The sequence below is a fragment of the Cebus imitator genome, unplaced genomic scaffold (genome assembly GCF_001604975.1).
Source record: "Cebus imitator isolate Cc_AM_T3 unplaced genomic scaffold, Cebus_imitator-1.0 Scaffold181, whole genome shotgun sequence".
Taxonomy (NCBI): Eukaryota; Metazoa; Chordata; class Mammalia; order Primates; family Cebidae; genus Cebus; species Cebus imitator.
Window position 1 is genome coordinate 2,907,677 of NW_016107496.1, and position 10,176 is coordinate 2,917,852.

A 10,176-nucleotide genomic window follows, 5' to 3' on the forward strand; every position below is an offset into this window, starting at 1 on the left:
TGACCAGGATGGTCTCGATCTCTTGACCTCGTGATCCACCCGCCTCGGCCTCCCAAAGTGCTGGGATTACAGGCTTGAGCCACCGCGCCCGGCCCCACCTCGGCCTTTCAAAGTGTTGGGATTGCAGGCATGAGCCACTGTGCCCAGTTTCTTGCCTCATTTCTATGTCTTTTTTCTCAATGAACTTAACTAGGGGGAAGGAATTGCCCACAGTAATTTTGGTTTGCATTTCTTTTCTTCGGGCACTTCAGAAAGCAAAGATACTGCGGTTTAGACCTACTGTTTTAGATTAGATAGAACTCTTTGCTTGTCATCTTGTCCATCACTGGATTTCAAATTGCCATGAGGAAAGGCTTCATGTGGGGATGAGATTGTAATTTATTTAAAGGAGATTTAGGATTGTTTGTGGATTTCCATTTCCTTGGCAACTCACTCAATGATTATTAAGGACCATTTCTCTTCCGAGTGGTATAGGCTTGTTATCTCCGTGGCCTGAATTCTACCCATATTGGTGAAGACAGATGTCGAACTTGGCTGGGAGAATGGCTGCAGATTTCCTGCAGCCTGAAAGGTAAAACACTTTTCTGTGGTTATACCACTAAAATCCAAGTCACTTTTATATTTTATTCTGACGTCATTTTGAAGTTAATTATTGAGTATTATGAGACCCTTATCTATCTATCTATCTATCTATCTATCTATCTATCTATCTATCTATCTATTTATCTATCTATCTATGTCTAATTGAAAGGGCACAAACTCACATGCCTATCATGCCTGGGCAGGTAATGAAGTAGGCTGTAGGACAAGAGGGAGTAGTGGGGACTGTGGGGACATAAGAGTGAATGCATGCTCGTGTGAATCAATTTTCCAACCTTGGCACTTTCTTGTGGGGGGCTGTCCTGTGCTGTATAGGTACTTATTATAGCAGTTTCACTAGCCTCTGCCCACTAGATGCCAATAGCACCCCTTCACCTGCAGCTGTCACTACCAAAATGTCTCCAGACATTGCCAAATGTCCTGGGGGTGGGGAGGAGAGAGGCAGGATTGTCTCTCTTCAGAAGTATTGGTCTAAAGGCATTCAAACTCAAAACAAAAACAGCCTGGTGACCAAACAAAAAGTATCTGAGGGTATTAGGCTTGTTGGTTCCTGTTTAGCCTAGGTCTTGATGTTTTCTGGGTCTTTGGATGTTAGGGTAGGCCTACTAATCTTGAAGCTGAGAAGTGTCCCCAGAGCACCAACTTCTACCAGAAGACTCCAAGGCGACCAGTGCTTAGTACCATTACCATCTCTGAATGTTCTACTGTAGTCACATGAGAAATAGAGGATGAGTCGACAGGAATATATAGTAGAAGGAAAGGAAGGCATGCTTACAGGGGCTGAAACAAAGAAGGGGAACTTCAAGAATAACAGCTTCTTGGCCGGGCGCGGTGGCTCAAGCCTGTAATCCCAGCACTTTGGGAGGCCGAGGCGGGTGGATCACGAGGTCAAGAGATCGAGACCATCCTGGTCAACATGGTGAAACCCCGTCTCTACTAAAAAATACAAAAATTCAGCTGGGCATGGTGGCGTGTGCCTGTAATCCCAGCTACTCAGGAGGCTGAGGCAGGAGAATTGCCTGAACCCAGGATGCGGAGGTTGCGGTGAGCCGAGATCGGGCCATTGCACTCCAGCCTGGGTAACAAGAGTGAGACTCTGTCTCAAAATAAATAAATAAATAAATAAACAAAAAAATAAAAAGGATTGAGCAATGAAACTGAAGAGGGAGACCATTCTATAGCAGATTACAGAAGCCCAACTTAGCTAGAAGAGAGGTGATGTGCTAGGGGAAAAAGGTTTTGAAAAGAGATTTGGGTTAATCTCAAGAGTTTCAAGTTACCTAGTTTCTATTGTTGAGGAGGGGCAAGAGTGTTTGCATGTGATTGAACATGGAGTAGGAAGCTGTGGTTAAGATTCAAACTGGGATAACATCACACTCTGTCCTCTACTTTAATGAGGCAGGATTTCGGATGTTGTGGGCTGATGCCAAAAAGGCTAGAAGAATAAAGACAAACATGTGGAATCACAATATAGAGTTTCATCAACTTCCATACCGGGAGATGGAGCATTTGAGACAGGTATGGGCCAGGGGCAGATATCCAGAAGTTCATGGTGAGGTAATTACATTTAATCAAGATCTCAAGGTTTTTTCTTTCCTTTGTTCATGATTGATCAAACTTTTGCCCTTTGCCATGAGAACCAAATATTGAACTGAATGAGGCATCAGATTATTTGTAAGAATTGGGTTCATCCAGAGTTATAACCTTCCACAGCAAGAGCGCCATAGAATTTCTGGCATACTTGATGAACAAAAGTTGTAAACACTAAAATCCAGTTAGTTTTTGAACATATAAAAGTCTGCAAGAGCGGGTGGGCAAGGTGACTCACGCCTATAATCTCAGTGCTTTGGAAGGCCGAGGTGGGTGGATCACCTGAGGTCAGGAATTTGAGACCAGCCTGGCCGACATGTTGAAACCCCGTCTCTACTAAAAATACAAAAATTAGCTGAGTGTGGTGGCAGGTGCCTGTAATCCTAGTGACTCGGGAGGATGAGGCAGGAGAATTGCCTGAACCCAGGAGGTGGAGGTTGCAGTGAGCAAAGATTGTGCCATTTCACTCCAGCCTGGGCAACAAGAGCAAAACTCCATCTCAAAAAAAAAAAAAAAAAAGTCTGCAAGGATTCAAAGGGCCTCACAAAAATAGTATTTGGTGGTAACTTGATGGCTAGTTTTAAAGCTGAGAGTAAGAATCTAGGACCCATTCTGCAGATCAGGAAGAGTTCACTGAAAGATTTGCTATAATGTCAGGGTCTGTACTGACCATTATTTGGGATACAGAAGTAACCAAATCAGAGGTTTTGTCCTCAAGGAACTAACCATTCAGAAGTAGTTAGAAATAATCTTCGGGACCACGTGCGGTGGCTCATGATTATAATCCCAGCACTTAGAGAGGCGAGGTGGGCAGATCACATGAGCTCAGGAGACTGATACCAGCTTGTTCAACATGGCAAAACTCCATCTCTACTAAAAATACAAAAATTAGCCTGGTGTGGTGGTGCCAGCCTGTAATCCCAGCTACCTGGGTGGCTGAGGCAGGAGGATCACTTGAACCCAGGAGGCGGAGGTTGCAGTGAGCCAGGATCACACCACTGCACCCCAGCCTGGTGACAGAACAAGACTCTGTCTCAAAAAATAAAAAAGAAATAAATTTGGTCCTTGTTCTGGGCTGTAATGGAAGTTTACTGTATGGTGGGTGGAGGGATTGTCTATTGTATTAATAACTTATTTGGGTTAAAACTGCATCTGTGTTTATTTCTGCTTAGTTCCGCCAAGACGTCACCAAGTGTCTTTTCCTAGGTATAATTTCCATTCCACCTTTTGCCAACTACCTGGTCTTCTTACTAATGTGAGTACAGACTTCTATCTCCCCAACATCTTGAAGATGTATCAATTTTTAAAAATTAAGAATTATTTTAAGGAGAACTTTTCATTTCAGAAGTTATCAAACTTCTCCTCCAGTCTTCTCATTATCCCAAGGTTCTTAAAAGCCACTCAGGAAGACCTTGGTTACTGGGACACATCTCAGCTAGAGGTGCAGGTGGCCTAGACTCTCCCTATCTCTTAGCTGCCCTGAGTGATGTGAAATAAGATAATGACCTTCTCCATTATCCATAGAGGCAGCAACTCACTCCCCAAGAGAGAGCAATTTTGGACTAATTTCTATGGAAAAAAAGTGTACTTCATATTCTGATAACATGTTCTTATTACTTCATAACCAAAAATGACATTTCTAAACTGTGATCTTGCATGTCATTAATTATCTATTGCTGTATAACAAATAACCTCAAAACTTAATAGCATAAAACAGTAGTATAAATCATTTTCATGATTTTGTAGGTCAGGAATTTGGGCAATGCTAAGTGGGCGATTGACTTCTCTCTTCCATGTAATGTTGACAGAAGTTCTTTAGTGATATTTAGCTGCTGAATGGACTAGTCTGGAAGGTCCAAAGTCACTCTTAGGTCTGGTGCCCTGGCAGGGATGGCTACACGGCTAGAACTATGAACCAGAGTGCCCACATGTGGCTTCTTCAGTATGGCAGCCTCAGGATAGTGGGACTTCTTACATGGCAGCTCAGGGCTCCAAGAGTGAGGGTTCTAGTGCGTAAGAATCTACGTGACTCTATAACCTTGTCTTGGAGGTCACATAGACTCACTGCTGCTCTGTTCTGTTGACTGAATCAGTCACCTAGATTGAAAAAAAGGGAGGATGTAGACATCATCCCTCCATAAGAGGAGTGCCAGAGAATTTGTGGTCATGTTTTAAAACAACCAAACATGGAAATAAATGAATTAAAAAACAAATTACGGCTGGACATGGTGGCTCACACCTGTAATCCCAACACTTTGGGAGGCCAAGGTCAGGAGATCGAGACCAGCCTGGCTAACACGATGAAACCTTATCTCTACCAAAAATACAAAAAATTAGCCAGGTGTGGTGGCACCCACCTGTAATCCCAGCTACTCTGGATGCTGAGGCAGTAGAATTGCTTCAACCCAAGAGGTGGAGGTTGCAGTGAACTGAGATCACGCCACTGCACTCCAGCCTGGGTGACAGAGCAAGACTCCGTCTCAAAAACAGACAAACAAATTGATTGCCTTTTATATACTGTGTATACGTAAGGACTGTGCTATAGTTAGATTGTCAGCATCACATATAGTGTCCAGGTCAGGCTGCCACTCTGTCCAAAGCATGTTCTTCATATGCTTTAGTTCAAAAGGAGTCATTATATCTGATTGCTGCATGCCAGGCCATTCTACTCGTCCTTTCTTTCACATCGCATTTCAGTAATGTTGCTTGAAATTGTGCTTCAATGTGTCTTACAAACTTTGGTCTGAGAGTCACTTAAGAAAAAGGGCTGACTGTGGTGGCTCTTACTAGTAATCCTAGAACTTTGGGAGACTGAGGCAGCAAAATTGCTTGAGGCCAGAAGTTTGAGACCACCCTGGGCAATATAGCCAGACCTCGTCTCTGCAAAAAAAATTTTAAACCTAGCTGGGTATGGTGGCCTGTGCCTGTAGTCCCAGCTACTCAGTAGGCTGTGGTGGGAGGATTGCTTGAGCCTAGGAGGTTGAGGCTGCAGTGAGCTGTGATCATGCCACTGCACTCCAGTCTGGGTGACACAGGGGACCCTGTCTCTTGAAAAAAAAATTAAAAAAGAAAAAGAATACTGAGGTAGGAAATGGTATCTTATCTCTTCTTCCTAGTATTCATGTCTACCAAATGCTTTCTTTGGTCTCCTCTGAAAGAAGCCAGTTTCAGCAAGTGAGTGTGTGATTCTTTCTCCTTTCAGGTACCTGTTTCCCAGGCAACTACTGATCAGGCATTTCTGGACCCCAAAACAGCAAACTGATTTCTTAGATATCTATCATGCTTTCCGGAAGCAGTCCCACCCAGAAATCATTAGTTATTTAGAAAAGGTCATCCCTCTCATTTCTGATACAGGACTCCGGTGGCATCTGACAGATCTGTGCACCAAGGTATTCCTGCAGTTCACCCTTCCTACAAACGTGGATCTTGTTAGATCAGTGTGCACTAAAACTAGGTAAGAGGGGTAGTCAGGGCTTTCCTAACATCTACCAATCTCTTACCTCTTCCAAGATACAGCGTGGTTCCCACCCAGCAATACGTGATATCTTGGCTCTGAGAGAGTGTTTCTCTAACCATCCTCTGGGCATGAACCAACTCCAGGCTTTTCACGTGGTGAGCACTTTGAGGCCTTGTCTTTTCCATAGCCTCACCATGTTTCAGATCTTTGCTTGAGCTCATTCTATTTGCCTTTCCCCTCCTATGTGGTTGTGTTACAGAAAGCCTTGAGCCGAGCCATGCTTCTCACACCTTACCTGCCGCCTCCCTTGTTAAGACATCGTTTGAAGACTCATACAACTGTGATTCACCAACTGGACCAGGCTTTGGCAAAGCTGGGGATTGGCCAGCTGACTGCTGAGGAAGTAAAATCGGTAAGAGCTTGACATCAACCCTTAACCCTTGGTATACTTCTGAGCCTACAGCAGGCTGGAGATTTACAGGGGCTCCTTGTCTTGCTTTTTTTTTGAGTTTGAATTTGAGTTTGAGATGGAGTTTCACTCTTGCCCTTGCCCTGGCTGGAGTGCAGTGGCATGATCTCAGCTTACTGTAACCTCCGCCTCCCTGGTTCTGGTGATTCTTCTGCCTTAGCCTCCGAGTAGCTGGGACTACAGGCACATGCCACCATGCCCAGCTAATTTTTGTATTTTTAATAGAGATGGGGTTTCACCATATTGGCCAGGCTGGTCTCAAACTCCTGGCCTCAAGTGATCCACCCACCTTGGCCTTCCAAAGTGCTGAGACTACAGGTGTGAGCTGCTGCACCCAGCCTATTTATTTTTTAGTAGAGATGGGGTCTCACTATATTGACCAAGCTGGTCTCGAACTCTTGGCCTCAAGTGACCCTCCCATCTCAGCCTCCCAATGTGCTGGGATTATAGGTGTGAACCACTGCTCCTGGCCTTTTTAAAAATTATTTTTTAATTAGCCAGGAGCAGCAGCACATGCCTGTAATCCTAGCTACTTGGGAGGTTGAGACACGAGAATTGCTTGAACCCAGGCTGTGGATTGCAGTGAGCAAAGGTTGTGCTACTGCACTTCAACCTGGGTGATAGAGTGAGACTGTCTAAAAAAAAAAATNAACAGCTTCTTAATACCACTCCTCCCTGCACTTGGCTTCCTGCCTGCAGGCTAAAGCCATATATAACAAGGCAGTTATAAGGCAGAGTGTTCCCAAGCCAAATCACTAACACTGTGGTGTTTTCAGAAGCTGAGCTGTCTCTCTTGCTGCACAACGTGGTCCTGCTCTCCACCAACTACCTTGGGACAAGGCGCTGAGTGAACCATGGAGTGGATGGCGTTGTCTTGCAGTCACATAGTGTAGCAGTGCGGGACCAAACAGCACTTGCTAGTGAAGTCTGTGTGCATTGTTAAGTGTGTGGGACGTAGAGAGGAGCAGGTGCCTTGGGCTTCACGGCATGGCACATATGTGGGAACTGCAGACATTCCGCTCATGGCGAGAACTGAAACAAACCCTCTTGTCAAGCGTGGCCCATAGAAGGCGTCATCCTGTCCCCCTCATAATTACTAATAGCTGGAACTGGCAGCAGCCTCTCCTGGGCTTTTACTGTGATGTGTTCAGTTCATATCCTAGGAAGTCAGCTTTCGCCCCAGGTGGGAATCCTTATTTGGCTTAGGGCTGATCCACTTCCCTGTTACTTCCATCTGTGGGTTTTTGTTGTTGCTGTTAAAGAATCAGTGCCTAGCCAGAACTCTCCTTTGGCTAGAGCACTCGTGTCCATGCTTGTACTTCAGTGTTTCCCTCCATCCTTTCTGATATGACCAAAAATCAAGTTGTTTTCTTTGTCCGCCTCACTGGCATGGGCTAATCACTTCCTTTTCAAACCCTTTCAACACCTTTTTATTTTTTTGAGACAGAGTCTTGCTGTATCGCCCAGGCTAAAGTGCAACGGCACAATCTCAATTCACTGCAACCTCTGCCTCCTGGGTTTTAAGCAGTTCTCTCTGCCTCAGCCTCCTGAGTATTTGGGATTACAGGCACCCACCACCACGCCTGGCCAATTTTTTGTAATTTTAATAGAGATGGCTTTTTGCCATGTTGGCCAGTGTGGTCTTGAACTCCTGACCTCAGGTGATCCACCTGCCTCAGCCTCAAAAAGTGCTGGGATTACAGGTGTGAGGCACCATGGCTGGCTGACTTTTTTTTTGATGAGTAACTTGCAGGAATATTCTATTGGAAAAGATAACAGGAAGTACAAGCGCTTCCTGACCCCTTTCCAATGTTTCAAGCCTTCACTCTCCATTGTCTTTTCTGGGCTGTATTACAGCCCCTGTAATCAACAATTTGCTGCCTCCACTGTGATACAGCAATCCAACTGTAACTGACAGTGGCTGCCTTCTTTGGGCCATGAATCAAACCTGTAATGTACTACTGCCCAGCCTGAGGAGATCAGGAGAGGTGTGCATCAAGTTAGTAAGTTAGGTTTAGCTTTTGTGTGTGCATCAGTGGCTTATAGTTCTGTAATAACTTATTGTAAATGCATGAAGCACTGTTTTTAAACCCAAGTAAAGACTGCTTGAAACCTGTCGATGGAAATGACATATGCATACTCTAATCACTTTGCTGAGTCTCCTTTTACAAGACTGACATAACCTAACAAATGGGGATTTAATTGGTTGGAATATAACCTTCTGATGGAAATTTTGCAGGAACTGATTTGAAGTTGATCTTCTTGCTGGACACTTTAAGGTGATAAGAAGGAAAAAAGAATTTCCTAAAATTAATGGAATGAGAAAATGGGAGCCCAGAGTAGGATAGGGCAAAGCTCCAACAACGCAGGAGCAAGACCTGCTTCAGCTGAACAGGTATACAAGGGCAGATGAAGTGAGTCCACCTCTTGGTGCTCCAAAGAGAATATTCTATTTTTCCATCACAAAATGTTTCTATTGTTAACATTAATTCCTAACTGACCTAATTAGTTTTATAACGAAGCTGGAGAAGCATCCTTTTTCTAACAAGTAACTGAATTGTGGCCTGCCAAGACAGAGTAACACACCATTCTTTTGATTATTTCTTTAATATTACATTTAAATATTCTCTTTAAATACAGCATTATCACAATGTAAATAACCTAAAGGGGAAAAAATTTTTTTTCAGAGAACCAGACAAGCTTTGGATTCACATTGAAACTACTACCTGTGTACAGTATGTGAGAAAGGAGATTGGAAAATAATAAGCGTTGTGATAAGAGTCATTTCTTTTATCTAGGCCTAGACTGGGACTGAAGCTATCTGCTTCTATGACCAGAGGCCTAGCTTTCCTAGCAACCATGAGCTAGAATTCTGTCAAACTCAGGTAGCACCAGAAGTGAGATGGACTAGGTTGTAGAAGCCTTTTGCTTGACAAGACAGTTAATGCTAAATGTTAATATTTAGCACTCGAAAGTTTGGGATCAGTGTGAGTCACAACTGTAGAGTTAATGAAGGGATGGACTTAGATGAAGAAACTACAGGTTTTCAGAAACATCAAATATGTTGTGGGTTGGCAATGAGCTTAATAATTACAGATTCATAGTCCTGGTTTGATCCGAAAAGCTAATGTGTTCCTCATTGCGCAGCTGGAATCTACTTCCTAAACCGGAGCCTTCCTGCAGAGGCAATGTGCAGACCTTACCCTCCCCTTCTGACACAATCTTTACAAACTTTGAAAAAGATTATTTTCTCCATAAAGCCAAATTTCCAATTAAGCTTCGTTTGAGGGTACCGGTCTAATGTTGGGGAGTATAGCTCAATTCTGGAGAGCTTCTAGATCTAAGGTACTGAAGACTCTCAACTCTGTTTCACGAGACTAGGGGATGGGGAGAGATATGGACCTATGTACTTATGTCCCCTCCAAACATAAAACCAAGCAAAAACTGGAATGAACAGGAAAGGCAGAATTAACTAAAAGATGTATGTGTATTAAATACAAATCCTTTCAGGCTCAGAGTTTAGTGACTTTGGGGGTGAAATGCTGCTGCGACATACATGATGGTTTCTGTAGGACACCAGGGCCTCCTTAATAAATCCCACCAGAAAAGGCCTTCTGAGCAAGGTAAGTAGGAGTAGTGTCTCCCCCCAACAACACATAGTTTTTTGCTTTTTTCTTTTGTGGTAATAAACCATACCAGAAGTGAGGTATGGGGTAAAGGATGCTTGAGAGGAACAGTTGTGCTCCTTACTCCCTCCATTTTAGAGCAGAGACAGAGATCACTTTGCTAATAAAAGGAATCAGTGGTATTCAGTGGGGGAGATCTTAGAACATAGGATGAATAGGAACAGTATTCCCCTGACAGAGGTAAGAACTGAATCAAACTGAATGAGTTCCACTCTATACACTTCAAAGGTTATAACTAGAACTCAAAGCCTTTAGAATCTAGGAGTTGCATGTGGCATTTAAGAACTGGTTTGGCTTCAAATTTTTACATATGATCAAGATGGAGGGGTCCAATAAACATTTGCAATTTTTTTTTTTTTTTTTTTTTTTTTTTT

General features: G+C 43.6%; 1 protein-coding gene across 11 annotated transcripts in view; it reads left to right on the forward strand.

The window, feature by feature from the left end:
- Positions 1–10,176, forward strand: part of LETMD1 (LETM1 domain containing 1) — a 24,028-nt gene that overhangs the window by 9,034 nt on the left and 4,818 nt on the right. For 8 of the 11 annotated variants that reach the window (XM_037744718.1, XM_037744713.1, XM_017545892.2 and 5 more), the window contains 2 exons: positions 475–571; positions 6,893–7,375. In XM_037744718.1, the coding sequence (XP_037600646.1) occupies positions 475–571; positions 6,893–6,963 (168 nt within the window). In that variant the 3' untranslated portion in view covers positions 6,964–7,375. Of the gene's footprint in view, positions 1–474; positions 572–1,742; positions 2,119–3,362; positions 3,446–5,392; positions 5,580–5,700; positions 5,803–5,906; positions 6,060–6,892; positions 7,376–10,176 lie in introns of those variants that run through there. The other 3 variants (XM_037744719.1, XM_037744720.1, XM_017545889.2) reach the window with 3 other exon arrangements.